At 42.6% G+C, this 17,072-nt stretch overlaps 2 protein-coding genes across 2 annotated transcripts in view; both read right to left on the bottom strand.

Moving 5' to 3' along the window:
• Positions 1 to 21: 21 nt before the first annotated feature.
• On the bottom strand, positions 22 to 6,222 carry LOC138633017 (uncharacterized protein C17orf114). Its single transcript, XM_069718981.1, has 3 exons — positions 6,013 to 6,222; positions 1,188 to 1,283; positions 22 to 1,080 (listed from the first exon to the last, which is right to left on the bottom strand). Exons 1-3 carry the CDS (start codon positions 6,122 to 6,124, stop codon positions 908 to 910), a joined length of 381 nt encoding a protein of 126 aa, XP_069575082.1. The 5' UTR covers positions 6,125 to 6,222; the 3' UTR covers positions 22 to 907.
• A 7,781-nt stretch (positions 6,223 to 14,003) lies between these two features.
• tm4sf5 (transmembrane 4 L six family member 5) overlaps positions 14,004 to 17,072 on the bottom strand; it is a 5,022-nt gene continuing 1,953 nt past the window's right edge. Inside the window, exons 4-5 of the mRNA XM_069718999.1 lie at positions 15,541 to 15,733; positions 14,004 to 14,561 (exon numbers count right to left, since the gene is read on the bottom strand). Coding sequence (XP_069575100.1) covers positions 14,544 to 14,561; positions 15,541 to 15,733 — 211 coding nt within the window. The 3' untranslated portion in view covers positions 14,004 to 14,543. The remainder of the gene's footprint in view (positions 14,562 to 15,540; positions 15,734 to 17,072) is intronic.

The raw sequence follows: 17,072 nt of genomic DNA, 5'->3' as shown, positions 1-17,072 counted from the left end.
CAATAAAAAACGCAGGAGACATTTTTGATACAAATCTTTTGTTATTTAGTTTGTTAAGAATGAAGACAAGTCTGACGTGATGTCGACTTCAATCGGTGATAGTTTTCTTTTTTTTGGGAGGCTCAGCATTTATATTCAAATACAGGAAAAATCTGCATTTTAGTAACACAAACAAAGCTTGTTTTTTAATAAGAATATTAAAAGGAGTCAAGCATGAATAACAAAATGTCCAATAGAAATAACATTTCTGTGCAGCTCAGTTTACTTGATGCTTTTGTTTAAAGAGGAACCAATTAAAGTAAAACAGCTGCTAAACTTCTTCTATGTCGTGTCAACATGTCATGAAATTAGACGGCAGGATTCGAGTTGAAGCCAAATTCTTGACTGATTCAAAGTATTTCACTCTCAGCATTCAGGATTAGAAAGTTATCAGCTATTCTGGAAATCAAAGTCACTCGTGATGATGACTGCTGCTGCTTTGTGGAACAGCTCTATTTAACATCAGATGGGATCTAAATCAGCAAATTTGAAAACTGAGCTTTTTTTTTTTTTTTTTTTCCACAAATCTTCAAATGAGAAATAAAAAAGAAAAGTAGAAAATTTTCACAAAAAAAAGAAAAAAATAATGCACTTGTCAGTATTGAATGCTGTAAACGGTCGTCTCTCTCATCCCACTCCGCCTGGAGTTCAGTCTCATGAAAGTGTTTCGGTCTGTTGTCCTCCGTTTCTATCGGATCGGTTGTGGAGAGTTCTGCGTGGGCGGCGAAGACGACGAGGTTAAAACACAAACTGCTGTCGATCATCTAAAGGTGACGTCAGATGCTTCTGCTCAACTATCCGGCTCCGGAGGCTCCGAGCGACGAAGAAAGAAAAAAAAAAGAAGCCCGAAAGGAGTCCATTTCTCTCCTCAGTAGGTGGCGTCCACGGCGTTGATGTTGCTGTCCAGCTGGTGTCTGAAGGACAGTCGGGCCTTGGTGGAGAAGTAGATCTGGGAGCCCCGACTCAGGCTTCCTGCTCCTTCGCTGTCGCTGCCCCAGGACGTCGTGGAGGACAGACGTGGATTCATCTCCTCGATGGGAACTGAGGTTTTTTTAAAGACAAAAAAAAAAAAAAAAAAAAAGTCAGGCTCTGCTTTGATAAAAGTGGCCGTTAGTTTGGTCCACGTGGGATTTTGAGCTGCTGCTCACCTGCTGCCGGGGGACACTGCCGGCTCTTGCAGCGCTCTTTACAGCGTCTGTAGAAAGGAAAACACTGCAGCATCTTCACACCCATGACGGAGCCGTCTGGAAGACAAAACATCACACGGGTCATTAGAGGTGAACTTTCTCCTCGACAGCTCACATTTATTAAGCCGGCTCGTCTGCTTACGGTCCTTCGTCCCCTCGTGGGGTCACAGTTTAATGGAATTATGATCAGTGGCATGGTGGCTTAATGCGAGCTGACATTGACCAGCAACCAGCCACTCAGTCAGCCAGTATTTACTGTGCCATCATCATCATCATCATCGCCGCCCTGCCCGTTGATAATCCTGCAAAAGGACATCAGTGCCTCTTCGGCAGCCAGTAGAACCCGATAAGCTGAGTCCTGACGACCAGATTACACAGAAGTGATCTGTTGTCGGCATGGCGACCGGGGACCAAGCGGTCCGTGTCTCACCGGCGCCAGCAGCTTCTAGTTTCTCAAGGTTTCCCCGTGAGGAGTCCAAACAGCTGTTTTACATGATGTTGGACAACAGAGCAGCGCTCGACCTCGTCCTCTACCTGCTGCAGGTTCAGGACCTGGATGAGGAGTCAAACTCCTGATTTCCCTGATGATTAACCACCTCCAGATAAAGTCAGAGCACACAGCAGAGCTGCATTTGCTTCGGAAGAAGAAAAAAAAAAAAAAAAAAAGTTTATTTTAGTCTAATCAGGTTAAGAAATAGGTCAGGTGAAATGGGGCAGAGGGAGGTGATGGGCCTCCTCCACTTTCTATTGTAATAGTGCTGAGAACTCATTCCTCAGCTGAAAATGACCTGAACTGTTATATGGAGCTGTTACATAACAGGAGACTCAGAAACAGTCTCAGAAATGAGGTTTTCCATCATTAGAGGCTAGAATAGTTTAAAAGTGATAAATTGAAGGATGCCAGGACGGGGTTGATAAGAACTTTAGCAAACTAAAACAAAAGGTGACAGAAAACAAGCATACATGATACTGATCGGGAGCCTTCACATCCGCCCGAGGCCGTAAAACATAGCAACTATTTAAAGTTGTTTATTTGGTGTTAATTTATCACGCTGAATAAACAATATACCCATGACCACTCCAGAATAAACACGTTTCCTGTGTTTTCCACGTGTGATCATATGTTGCAACATGTGATGACACGTGGAGAAGTTTTCACCTGGGAATCTACATCGGCTTTAAACCACGTTTCATATGTGCACAATCACATGTGGTCACATGATCACGTGTGTTTGTTTTCTGTCAGAGCAGCTTTAAATGTAACTTGATGCACTTTATGTCATTTTACAAGTGTGTGTGTTGGTTAAAACCTGGCGCCCCTTTTAAAAGGTTTTTCAACCTCAGCATCTATAAAAGTTCGACTGTGGACTTTTATTTTTTTCCCATGTCTCAGCCTGCTTCATCTAAACCCTCCCAGCACTCGCCTGTAATAAAACTCGTCGATCTGATGGGAAAACCCTTCGAGTGTGATAATCCTCATTGTTCATTGATCACAGGGGCGCAGATCTGGATATCTGATGGCAAACAGTAGACTGTGATTGCAGCATAAAAGCAGCCCAGTGTTGAGTGGGCAGACTGTTTACTTTTCAGTCCTTGTGCTGCAGTGATTTGGTTTTTTCACAGAGACGTGGAAGTTCACAGAGCTGCTGCAGCTCATTACAGACGAGCCAGAAGGGAGGCAACTCTTATTTTACACAAATTCACACAGTAGTTGGTTTTTTTAGGGGTTTTTTTCCCCCTCGACGTTGAACACACCTCCCTTCTCTGTTTCACTCAGGTGTGGCTCTGAAACTCAATCTCAGCTGCAGGCACAGTGAATCCATTATGTTTGGGTCAATTAAGAGGTTCCTCTCCGTCAGATGGGAGCTCGCAGTATAGCGCACATTGTAAAGAGGAAAGAACGAGGACGCTACAGGCTGACCAGGTTTTTCCCCGACACACACACACACACACACACACACACACACACACACACACACAAATACACACAAACACACACACACACACACACACACACACACACACACACACACACACACACACACACACACACACACACACACACACACACACACACACACACACACACACAAACACAAACACACACAATATGAAGGCCCTGGTCAGCGGCGAGGAATTTCGGGCACAGACCATGATTGGCTGTGGGGGTCTGGCAGCACACAGCAGGCTGGGAGGCCAGAGGAGAAAAACAACCTCAGATGGCAAACACACACAGTGACCAGGGAGGGGGAGGAGGGGAGGGGAGAGAGGGGGGGGGCAGTGGAGGACGGAGACAAAATAGACAGGAGGTAGAGGATGGGAGCAGCGAAAGGTATTAAAAGGCTCATAAGGTGGAAAAACTGATGATAAAATAGGAAAGAAGAGTTGTTACAGTTCTCAACTTGTGCCTTTTTTTAATCTTCTCATGTTTTTCTCAAACTGCAGCAACAGGCAGCCGACGGCTCAACAGGCAGCCGACGGCTCAACAGGCAGCCGACGGCTCAACAGGCAGCCGACGGCTCAACAGGCAGCCGACGGCTCAACAGGCAGCCGACGGCTCAACACGACGGCTTCGATAATGTGGTTTTACTCTTTCTATTGGCTGATTGGAGCTGGAAATTGCGCAATCCTTCCAGAGGAACATGAAGACAAGCGTCTCCTTCTTCATCCTCCTGAGTGCATGTTTGTGCACGCATGTGTTTACAGGGAAATTAAGAAATGGAGTTAGTTGAGCTACTTAAATGTGTATTTTTCTAGCCCCCCCCCCCCCCCCCATTCCATAAACAATGTTGGTGGAAGCAGCAAAGCACATGTGCTTTACAGTCCCACCATAACAATCCTCCCCCAGCTCCACCTCTCCACTCAGCTGCCCCCTCTTCTCTCGTCCCAGCGGCTCTGTGGGGAAAAAAAGAGGGAAAAAAAAAGTGCTGCCTTGTGTCACTGCCATGGACACAAAGCCTCACTCAGGTCTGCCAGGCTGGATGACGCACATACACGCTCTGCGCATGCATACCTGCACATGCGTGTGCGGCCATTAATAGCTGCATACAATCCTCTTTCGTTCATATTAATCAGAGATGGTGGATGAAGCAGCTTTTCTGTTGCTTTCATGCATCTCTATTTACAACAGACACGTGCAGAGAGAGATACTGGAGGTGTACTTCTGGTTCAACACATCTCTGAGGCAAATACTGCCACGTTTTGACTCCACTATTTATTTATTTTGGCAGCTGTTACTTGTATGATGTGCCAGCTGCAAAATTAAATAGTTTACATGTTAATAAATCAATCAAATATTTAGTGTCTTTGTAAAACACGTACGAGTATCATTCTGCAAAATAAGTACTTTTACTTTATATTACTCACTTTTACTTTGAGTACAAGGTCCTCACAAAATGTACTAATATTGTCTGTCAATGCTTCTTTTGACTTTTGAAATTACAATTTGCTTCAGTTTAAAACAGGTTTTCCTGCAGTTTTGAGCTCCTGTAGCATGTCATTATTTACTTCACTGTATTCAGAGGAAATGCTGAAGTGAATCCAAGCTGCCCCTTTTCAGACTAACCTACTTTGAGCTATAAGAAAATGAGAACAGGTTATTCTCTGACCTCTGACCTCTTAATCACTTGCCTTACTTGTGGTTAGTTTTAATGATGAGAAAAAGTGAAATCCCTTTTGTTTTGTTCAGAGACCTTTTCACTGTTTAATGTCGGTAGTTTGAACTCGTTCACTGTGCAGGTTTAAAAGTGAAGAAGTGCCGTGAATGAAAAAGCTGCACCAGACAGGCTAATCTGAGCTTTTCCACTGATCACTGCATCACTGATGTCCCTGTCTCCTCTGATTAACGCTCCAAGACATGCGTGTGTTTACATACAGATCTGTTATCTCATGTCATTGTTTAAGTGTAAAGTAGAGCCCAAAGGTGCCAATTAGGACATATTTACCAACCCTAATCAGAGCTGCAGATTCAACCAGACCTCAATAATTCATTCAAGCGTAAAGAATCAAGTTTGACAAGTAACAGTAGCTCAAAGTGTCGGAGCTTCACCAGCCTGTTATTTCTGAGCAGGAGCCCTCCCCCCGACGCACCTCCTCCTCCCCCCGACGCACCTCCTCCTCCCCCCGACGCACCTCCTCCTCCCCCCGACACACCTCCTCCTCCCCCCGACACAGAGAGAGAGAGAGAGAGAGAGAGAGAGAGAGAGAGAGAGAGAGAGAGAGAGAGAGAGAGAGAGAGAGAGAGAGAGAGAGAGAGAGAGAGAGAGAGAGAGAGAGAGAGAGAGAGAGAGAGAGAGAGAGAGAGAGAGAGAGAGAGAGAGAGAGAGAGAGAGAGAGAGAGAGAGAGAGAGAGAGAGAGAGAGAGAGAGAGAGAGAGAGAGAGAGAGAGAGAGAGAGAGAGAGAGAGAGAGAGAGAGAGAGAGAGAGAGAGAGAGAGAGAGAGAGAGAGAGAGAGAGAGAGAGAGAGAGAGAGAGAGAGAGAGAGAGAGAGAGAGAGAGAGAGAGAGAGAGAGAGAGAGAGAGAGAGAGAGAGAGAGAGAGAGAGAGAGAGAGAGAGAGAGAGAGAGAGAGAGAGAGAGAGAGAGAGAGAGAGAGAGAGAGTCCCCCTCCAAGAAAACAACAGCGTGTTGGAAAAAGAGAAGCTCGAAATGTCACGTTTTAAAGACTATTTATCCAAACAGAACACTTTATTTAGCTTTTAATTCAATTCTAACCGCAGTCTGGTCATATTCAGAAAGCTGCCAGTACAAAACCAAACTTTAAATTGTGCTTTAAACCAGGTTCGTACCTGCTGAGATCAACTTGTAAACAGGAGAAGAAGAAGATGGATATTGCTGATAATGTCCCGGTTGTAACGTGTCCGTGCACCGTTCGGCCGCGGTCCTCGTCGCTTCCCACATTAATATCGTGGATCTGCGTGTTTTCTCGGTCCTGCTCCTCCTGCTGCTCCTGCTGCTCCTGCTCCTCCTCCTGCTGCTCCGTCCTGATGGTCCTTATGGGCAGCACGCGGAGAGCTTTCTGTGGCGCGCGGAGCGCCTGAACTTTAAATAGCTAATCCCTGGAGCGTGGTGAGCGGACACGCCTGCTTTCTCTCCGCTCTCCCTCCTCCCTTTTGCTTTAGTCCAGCGCCCCCTCCTCCTCCTCCTCCTCCTCCTCCCTCCCCCCTGCCCCTCTCCTCCTCCCCTCCCAGTTTTTAGTCATTTGCAGCCGCGCACGCACCTCACGTAGTCCCACACACTCTTCCTTCTGCATTTGGTTTTGCCTCCATCTGCAGAAAGTGAAGGTGCAAACTGACAGCAGGTCCAAACGGGACTTTTCTTTATTCTCTCGGTCATTTTCTGAGATCAGAGCAGCTTCAACTGCAGAGTTACCACCCAGCTGACTGTTATCAATCATTATTCATTTATTATATTGACCATAACAAGGCTGTTATCAGACTACGGGGATGGGCGGTTATCATCATACATCTGTCCCAAATACATCGGCAGACCGGACCTACAAGACAAATTGCACTCATACTCCTGGTCCAGAACATTATCAGAAGGAGGAAATCAGCTGATGTTGTATAACCCGTGACAGGAAGTAGGTGGAGGGAGGTTGGATGGATCAAACTCAGGACTGTTCCCGTTTCCCCTAAAAACAAAAGTTAACTAATTTCAAAGCTGCAGCCTGGAACTAACATCTCCCCCTTCTGGCGGTGGAGGGTAATTAAAAAAAACAATGGACGCACGTCTCCGACCGTGTCTCACCAGACACCAGATGTTAAAAACTCAGTGTACTCTGAAACACAGACACATGCGGATGTTCATTTATACGTACGAATGTTTATTTATACATACAAATGTTCATTTATACGTACGAATGTTTATTTATACATTCATTTATACGTACGAATGTTTATTTATACGTTCATTTATACGTACGAATGTTTATTTATACGTACAATGTTTACTTATACGTACGAACTCCTGCCCTTCAGGTTTAACTGACGTCCGTGAGTTAACGTAACAAACATTTCTAAGACATAAAGTACGTGACTTTACTTTTGTAAGTAACGTACTTTTTGTACGATAAGTAGTTTTGGTGCCTAAACCTTGTCGTAACATTAACTACGTGTTTGTGATTGTTACCATGACAACAAAGGTCGTGTTAGCTTGCCGCTTGCTGTCCGAATGGTCACATACTGGTCCTGTAGGCCTCGACCAGCCCAGATGTGTTTCTGACAGATGTGTGACGATAAACGTCTTTTCAAAAGTCCGATTAGAGACTAAAACCGGGTGGAACTGTTGAACACACGTTCCTTAACTGTCGGCTAAAGTCAAAGTTAAAGATGATTCAAACTTTTTATTATTTAACTACAAACAATACGTCAGCGTGGCCGTCATAATGTCTTCATTTGGGCTAATTGCTCAAAACACATGACGTGCAGTTCATTTTCTAAACATGGTGACTTACTTAAAATACCACTCGAATATTCTTTTGAATAGACTTTTTTTTTTCTGTCCAAGCAAAGTTACCTCGAGTCTCTTTTGTCCAATAATGTAAATAGCAGAAATCCCAGATCTGAATCGACACAAACATCTGATCGCTTTTCTCTTCAATTCATGCCCAGAAAAACCGTCAGAAACCTGTTGGACATTTTGAGATCACATTGAACGCCGTACAAAGAAACAACAGGCGTGCCGTCACCTTCCTCGTAGAGAAAGCATTCAAGAAATAAAAGTGTGGCCAGATGTTGCTTTGTTGTGACCAATCGAAACGAGTCACGCAAAAGTATTCGATTGTTGAATGAGGACAAATCTGGAAAGCTCAAGTTTAAATGAAATGAACCGTCCTGAATGAGACGACAATAAAGCAACATATAATAATTGGAGAGAGAAAAATGTTGTCTCTTCTCGGCCTCCTCGGCGGTTTATTGTTGCTTCGTGGCCGCCTGGCCGGCACTTCCAGCCTATCGAGGGCAGCTGACTGTTTGCAGGGATTTGGTCTGGTGGAAATTTACCCAGACGAGCTCTCGGAGTGAGTCTGAGCCTGCTGGTCAGAAATCTCCCAGGAAACAGTCGGTGCAGCAGCGGGGAGGTTTTCTAAAAGCTGCTCCTCGACCGTGAACAACAGGGACTCACACCATGTGAGGATTTTTTAAATACCAGATCATCGTGCGTGATTCTTAGCTTTGTTCAGTAAAATGAAAATACGTGTAGATAAATATTTATATGTTTTAATTAGATTGTGTTTGGATTTTCTCCATCTTGTGTTTTCGGAGCTGGAAGTGACCTTTTTTCTTTGGATGAGATCAGGAGGCCTGACTGCACCACAGACCTGTCAGTCAAACAGACACGCCCCCAAAACAGGCCCTAATATCTGATTAATGACGGGATCATTTTCAGATGCCAGAAAACTAATAACAATAACATTTAGCCACCGACACCGTTATGACTTGTGGAAAAAACATTTATTGACTGTATTTCATGAGAGAAGTTGAACGGAGGCTGTTTAGAGCCAGCCCCTAGTGGCCCTGGATGGTATTGCAGTTTAAGGCACTTCTGCACGGACCCGTCCACTTTTATATAAAGTCTGTGGTTTGAACACGTTGTGTCTTATTCAAGTCCAACAGCAGTTATTCAGATAAAAAAAAAAAACACTCATTTCAATGTCAAATCTTGCATTTGCTTCGATCTTATTCCCCGTTTAGTGTCCCGGGTGCTAAAACTACTATTAGAAATAAATAAAAAAATCTAAATTGATGGATGTACTGAAGCTGCCCCTTTAAGAATGTGTTGCTACCGATTAATGAAAGATTACAACCGTTTGATGCTTAACGGCAGCTTTACATTCACTTCCATCTGTTTGATGCTTGCACAGTAAGTGCATGTGCACGCTGACAGATTTACACCTGTGTATATATGAGTGAAGGACAGACGTGCTGAATGTGAACATTGCCTCTGGTTTCCACTCCGTGCCGTGTGGAGGATTAACAGCAGGGCAGCAGACCTGGTCAACACTTGAAGTTTGGGATCAAACAACAGACGTGTTGTGGCATCAAACAGGAGAATATCTGATTCGATTTCGTTGAAATGTCCTTGATGCTCGTTAATCTAGTGAAAAATAGCTCTTTCCTTTTTCTTTTTTGTCGCTGAACAGACTCCAGATTTGCTCTGAAAGTCCTGTCGAACCTTCAGAGAGAGTCGAGTGATCCCTCAGCAGTGTCACCTCACATACTCATTCCTCTCCTTGTAAGGTGACAAGTGCCAGTCGGCCGGTGGCCCGCGGATGATGATGAGGCAACGAGTGTGGCTTCCTGTGAGCCCACGCCGAGATTCACATATCAGGGATTAGACCACGCCCCCTGTCCCACTGGCCTCAAGTGCCTTCGTGTTATCAGACACTGGATGGCGAGTGGAAACTTGACATTGTCATATTTGACATCATCCCTGGTGAATCATTGTCCCGCTGGTAATTCAATCCCGCCGCTCCGCTGGCCGGGAGACGAGAATAAATCCAGTGAGGGTGAGGACAGACACACAAATAAGAAATCCACGTACGTAGTTTAAACTTACATCATAGCAAAAGTGGCCTAAAAATACTCCAGCTTGAACGCACATCTCTCGGAAACCTTGAGGAAGGAAAGTAGGATTTGCGATATGGTGCTGGGTACGTATGTAAATACAGCCGTCGGCCCGCGACAGGATACCGTGTCAGTGTCACGTTTTGTCTTAACCAGGCGTGAAAAGTACACGCATGTATCTCCAGGGTCGAAGATGAAGTCCGTGGGATAGAGGTCATATGACGGAGTACGATCAGGTCGTCATGGGGATGGAACAAAAGCAGGACTTTTAAGCTGGGAGACTCAATTAAATGACCACTTTTGTTTAAGTAACTTAAGTTGTAACGTGTAGCTCGTCATATATAGAAAGTTCTGAATTAGTTTCCTCATTCAGGTAAAGGCAAGATTTAAAAAGTATTTTAAAGTAGTGTTGCTGATTCTTTTCCTTCCCAGCCAACTCATGTTATGTCTTTATGGAAGTTCATGTCCTCAAATTGCATCAGAAAAAGGAAGCTTAATAACAGCTGCAGGAGCTGCAAGCTGTGGGTGTTTAAAGTCTCAAGTCCAGGACTTTAAAATGACTGAATGTGTGAAATCCAGTTTGTTGATTTTCTTTTGTTGATGTGTGTGTGCAGCCGGGACCGACCGGCTGAGGTCACACACCCCCTTACTGCTCCTCCTTCCATACAGTGAGTCAGTTATAGCATGTTTTTACATGTGCTTTTACATCAGCAAGACATATTTTAGTGATTACATTAATCCTGAAGGCGGTTGGGAGGAGGGGGGGAGAGGGGGTACAGTAGTATCTTACATGCAAATGAGCTGATAATGTTGAAATATTCAAACCATCTCAGGCCACGGAGCAGCAGACTGTCTTTACTTTTCCATCTGTCTTTCTGCTCAAATTTGTCAGATTCACTAGTTTGCCATTAAAACGTCTCGTAAGCAAAACGTCAGCGAGACCAACAATCATTTCTCTGTTCGCTTCCACAAACCGTCACCAGAGCAGAGATCAGTAGAGGCAAGAAGGGTCATTAAATGCTTTTAAATTGTAAAAACTTACGGGATAATTATTTGTATCCCAACGTTGCCATCAAAACTGAAATATAATAATTGACTACTGCACAAAATGAGATGAACCTTGTTTTGATTATTTACAGTTCATGTCTGTATCGTTAAATACGTGAAGATACGTTTTTTAAAGTCGACCAAGGACACCAAATTGGATTAATTACAGTCAAAATTGTGCGATTCTGTGCCAGGTTATGTTTACAATAATACAACCTATATGTATGCCATATCATATTACTTATATATAGGTCGTATTATCAACTATTAATCCTAAGGGGTAGACGAAAGGCTGTGGTGGTGAATGAAGGTGTAGACGAAAGGCTGTGTTTGTGAATGAAGGTGTAGACGAAAGGGTGTGGTTGTGAATGAAGGTGTAGACGAAAGGCTGTGGTTGTGAATGAAGGTGTAGACGAAAGGGTGTGGTTGTGAATGAAGGTGTAGACGAAAGGCTGTGTTTGTGAATGAGAGTGAAAGTACTTGGCCAAACCAAAAGGTCACAGGAGGAGGTCGGCAACCTTTGGGGTCACATACTGTTGTTCTTTGAGTCATAAACAGGAACAGGCTGTCTGGAGGACTCCAGGGTGTGAAGGAAGACAACCACCACCTCCACCAACCAACAAAGGACACATCACCATACATGACTTTTTGGTGTCTGGACTATAAGAAGACGGTCAGGGAGGGTCAGAGGTCAGACTTCATGAACTGACACATACTCTGTTGTGGTCAGGAAACATCGTCTGGACCCAGAGCTCTGTAAACTGGTGATTCTGCTGCTGTTAAATAAATATCTTGGAGCCTGACATCTTCTCCTGTTGCCTCATTAAAGAGCAGCAGGACTGGAGGCCGACACATGTTGGCTTTGTACCAGCAGGAGCCCGAGTCCAACAAAGTCTAAAGATGTGCGAAGCTAACAGTTTAGCTGTTTCTTCATCATGGTTCGATTTTTTATTTTGCTTTTGCTGCGTTCAGTTAGTGAATTAACTAAATAATATCGGTTCATCAAAATGAGTGCTTGTCTTTAATTTACTGGTGACATCAAAGGAAAGTCAATAATGAATCTCGTTTCATCTTTTGTTCGGTAGCTGTTGCGTTCTTGCTTCTAACGGCTGTTGAGAAAGACAAATAAATCAGGTCTGAGCTGAATTGTGACCAAATACTTTGTTGTGCTTTGTGTTTTAAGGGAAGATTTGAGGTTTCATTCTTTGTGCCGGATTTGATTTGACTGTAAAAACTCCTGCATGCAAAGTGAGGCTGTATTTCTTCACTTCAGGCCAGTTCTGGAACACGATATCCACGCTGCCGTCCAGAAACCTGCAAACAATTCAAAAAAAAGTGACATTACGTCTTGTTGGCGGTTGAAGTATAAAATACCACGTGTCAGGGTTACAGTATGTGATGATACAGTGTCATCAATACAAGTCAGCATCTTTCAAATGTTTTTATCTCTGTTTGAAACCAAACTTCAAATTAAGGACTTCAACGTTAAGATATCTCACCTGATTGGTGGTTTTTGTAGGCTGTTATCTTTCTCTTATTATGATCCGTCACAAACAAAAACAGAATTGAATGGCACATTTTAAGCGTAAGTTTGACCAGACGTGTAAAAGATAAAGATGCTGACAGAGTGTCTGAATGTGCCCGACCGCCCACTTTGTGCTGTGGGTCAGTCCCAGTGTGGCTGACGTGATTACTGGGTGGTTGAACGGTGCTGAGTTATCAGTTACGCGTGCTCACGTTTGGCTGCAGGTTGCAGCGTGACTTGAATTTGAATGCGGCTGCAGCTGTGGACGTGTTGAAGAGGTCCAATCCGAGACACAGACGAGTATAAAGTTTAGAGATCGGAGCCTCCTGATGTACAAACGGCCGGTTAATAAGAGAGTTTATCTTGATCTTGGTTGGAGTGGTTTGTTTTTACTATTCTGGTCCAGACCGGCCAGTTCTGCCTCGATGTCCTGTTCTGCCTCCACTTTGTTATGTGAAGCCTTAGAAGACAGATTGAAGCAGGAGGAGGGAGTCGTCGCTAAATCGTGACCTCACCGCGGTCTAAATGAGCACGAAAGGCAGATCATGTTCTTCTGCTCAAACGACTGTCCTGTCACTCTTTCTTGTTTCTATTTTCGAGGAACCTCTTTCTGTCTTTGGAGTCTCCCTCCCTGCACTTTCTTTGCCTCTCTGAAATTCTTCCAGTGTGGCCCACGATTTGCATGAGAAGTGGCTGAGAACGGCCCCCTTCCCGTTTCCCTCCCTTTGTCCCACTATTCTTTTATACCAAATTCTTCACACTTGTGCTCCTTCCTCGCTTTGTGCTGTGCATTATATATCCTCCACGTCCTGGAAGTATGTGAACACGGAAACGGTTTCCAAAATAATTTCCACTTGAAATTAGCCACAAAGTTGAAGTGGAAATTACAGAAAAGGGAACATTTATGATCCACTGTTGCTCAAGCGTCAGTGATGAGGAAACGAGGCCACTGAAGCAGGTCTAAATGCATTTATCTGTATTTCCAGAGAGGCTTTGCTGTAGCTTTGAGCTGCAGCTTTGGGTTATTTGGTCTGTCTCAAGAGAACGTGTCTATATTTACCTGGGTGCAGCTCCACAACAGGCTTTTAACTTGAAAGTTAGGTAACAATTACCACGAAGCTGCGCCATGGCAACAAAAGATTATGAGCTTAACCTGCACCTGCACTAACCCGCTGTTTGTGCAGCTGTAATGTTCTCCGTGTCCACAGGGGGGGGGGCATCCTGACCTTTGACCTCACAGTCATCCTGTTGGAGCTGGCTGTCTGACTGCCTGGGCTCAGCAGGAGGTGAGTAATTTACAGATCTGAAGAAAGAATGAGCAGAAGTTCTTCAACTGGATAATCAGAGTTACTGAATGAAAGTGTGAGAGCAAAGGTGTCTGTAAATATCTGTGTGTGTGTGTGTGTGTGTGTGTGTGTGTGTGTGTGTGTGTGTGTGTGTGTGTGTGTGTGTGTGTGTGTGTGTGTGTGTGTGTGTGTGTGTGAGGGCTGAAGACCTTAAAACGACCTGTCTGCTCTCCATGAGCTTTAATTTAATCTGCATAGTCAGCACAATTCATGTCAGACTGGGATAAACTATTTCAGATGTGTATGCATGTCCAAGAATTATTTTTTTTTTTTGCAAGACCACAAAAATTGAAATCTTTAAGAAAAGATGTTTTATTGATAATTACAGTTTTGATCTTCAGGCATTTTTTTTAAGGCACAAATACATTTTCTTGAGAACATTTGTTTTTCTTTCTCTGTAAATTTGGCATTTTCTGCATTTTTTTTGTTTTGTTCATGATTTATTCAATTTTAATCCGATTTTTCTGTGAAATAAGTGATTTATCAAACACCCCTTCAGTCCAAAAGTATTGAGTATTGACAGTCACAATGAAGTTAAATTAACACCCCTTAAAAATGTCACTAATGAAGCACAAATGATGCAAACCTGCAGCGTGCCTGCTGAGACCATCAAGCTATTTACAGTTTGTTTCATACACGTGTGTCTTCAGTAAAGAAATTAGACATTTACACACAAGGAAAAATAACATTCACAAAATAGTGGAGTAAGGTGTTTGGCATGTTTTAAAAATAGAGTTTATCTAAAGGATCAAAGAGTATCAAAAGAAACATCTCATCCATCTTCTTCACGGAGATCCGGTGTGAATGAACGGTTTCAGCTGGATTATCTTCTTCTCTCACAGTCCGTCTTCGTCCTGCAGGACAGAAGTCACGTGTTCATGTTTCCGACAGGAAGACAGAGATGTTCATACATGTGAGCATCATGTTAATGTGTAGACGTTCGTTGATACAAGTCACATGTGGGTGTTTCCTGTTTTTCCTGCAGCACGTTGCTGAATAATGTTTTTTGCGTGACTTGTGAAAGGTGATGTTTTGGTTTTTTTACTCACTATACGTTCATCCATGTGATAAATCTGAAATTAATCTTCAACCTGTTTAGATATTTCTGTTCAAAAGTACACAAACCTTCCTAAATTTAGACCTTTTTCACATCTCCTGCCGAGCTGTTAGTTCACTTATTATAATTTTATATGAAGAGAATAATTAAACATAATTAAACCTTTCAGCTATTCTAAATTAAACTACAGTGTTTAATTTAAAAATATAATGATGTCCAACAGGAGAGCTGTCATGAGCATTTTTCTAAATATAAAAGTTGTGTAATTTTTCTTCTTCTCAATCTTTTTGTCTGACTTTTGTGATTTTTGTGTTACAGTATTCATCACTGATTGCACAAAAACAATTATATTCTTTAAAAGAATACCTTAACATTTTGAGAAATATGCTTATTTGCCTTCTTAGAGATGGTTAAAGATAAACTCTCTTCTCACATCTGTACATTCAAAGTAATCATTAGCAGCTAGTTAACTCAGCATAAAAATAAAATCCCCCATAAATTGTGTTTGCACTCATATTATCAACAAAGGGGTCAAAACTACAAAACTTTTTCTCTCTTTCCTGTTTTTGATTAAAAAAAAAAATCAACAACTGAAATCAAACCAGCACCGAAGCAACAGGGAGCTGCTAAAAGTCCCACATTTCACTGCGATTAAATTACTTATATCTTTATCACCTATTTTATAACCTTCACGAGGCTCAGAAATACTCTTCATTACTCATTATGTGATTGCGTTGAATTTATCTTTGCACATTTTTCAGGATTTGTTCACTTACGTCTTTTCTGTCCCGACAGTCTCCACAGATGCATCCGATGCAGCCGTTGACCACCTGGATGCTGCAGAGCACCCCCTGCAGCACGCCCATGGACAGCAGGATGGAGAAGAGGACGACGTGCCACATCACCGCGTTGTCCGGCTTCACGCAGGTCGACCACATAGTCTGGTTTACGAGGTAGCTGCTGTCACCGCTGCGAGGGGGAACAGAGGTACGGGACACACGGCTTTAAGGGATGTACCTGTGGAGCCGGCCAGGGTTAAGGTGCAGCGAGAAGAAGCTGCAGAGATGCAACAAGTGAAAACGCATGGAAAATATAAAGGAGAGGAAATGAGAAGGAAAGTAACAAAATGATCACTTGAGAGAAAGTAAAGGATTTAAAGGAATAATTTGACATTTTTTTAATTGCAAATTCTCTTCCTGAGAAAAGATCAATCAAATTTAGCACAAACACTTTTTGTCAATTATGGATATTTTATGAGAAAAGACCAAAGTCCATATTTTGTAAATTGAGCTCCTATCTTTTCGTTAATGATTAATTTCTATTAATCAGTAAGTGATTTATTCTCTTGAGTGCCTAATAAGGAGAAAACTCCCCCGTTCAAATCTTCAGACTGTTTTGTTAAACCCTCTGATATTTGACACAAATCTTTTTCAAGGAAGTGCCGACCGCGAAGTGTCATAGAAAGTCATAGAAAACAATAGAAAACAACTCAGAAGATCAAAAAGTTGATGTGTAATTTCCTGTAGAATTTATATCTATTTTGCCGTCTTAAATCCAAAGAAATTAGTTTCCTAAATATAAATTTCAGTCTCCGACTATCTTCTGAATGTTTGAGTCAGAAAACACAAATCACTTTTAGAAGTATGTGATCTCTGAGGTCGAGTATGAAAGACAGTAATGTGGAAGAACAGAGACAGAAAAAGGGGAAACTGAGGTTTACTGGAGGAAGGACAAGCTGAGGTTGAGTATTAATATCCCAGCATGTTTTGTGTTATCAAACTTGGTTCCCTCCTTGTGAACACTGGTGCTCTTTGAGCTACAGTCATTATGAATATGGATATACAGCATACATATTAAAGAGGAAACTCATATTCATCAGCAATCAGCTGATAATCACATTATCACTTCAACACCATCACTCTGGCTCTTAATTGAAGTCATATTGTTCTTTGGTCTCCAATTGAGATTAAAACTATTTCCCTCCAAACATTAAATATGTTTTTTAAGTTTTAAAAAGACCAGACTAAAAAAAGTGTTGGTTTCATTCTGAATTATTGGCTCATCACTGCACCATAAGTGTTGGTTCAGGGTGCCACCTACTGGATTATAACAGTACTACATTTATATATATATATATTTTTATGATGAATTTATGCTGGTCTGCTTTAAAAAAAAAAAAAAAACAGATAAAAAAGATAAATGAAGAGAACATAGAGATAAGAAAAGAAAAGTGGAAATAAGGAGGTTTTTTTTGTACTGTTGCACTGATGAGCGTCACCATAGAGGAACATGTTGATGAAACGTAGAC

Source organism: Brachyistius frenatus, unplaced genomic scaffold (genome assembly GCF_029030835.1).
Source record: "Brachyistius frenatus isolate BFR_SWC_R1_liver_20210118 unplaced genomic scaffold, ASM2903083v1 Contig_203, whole genome shotgun sequence".
NCBI classification, from domain to species: domain Eukaryota; kingdom Metazoa; phylum Chordata; class Actinopteri; family Embiotocidae; genus Brachyistius; species Brachyistius frenatus.
The sequence above is the reverse complement of the archived record's forward strand: the minus strand, read 5'-3'. Positions and strand labels throughout refer to the sequence as shown.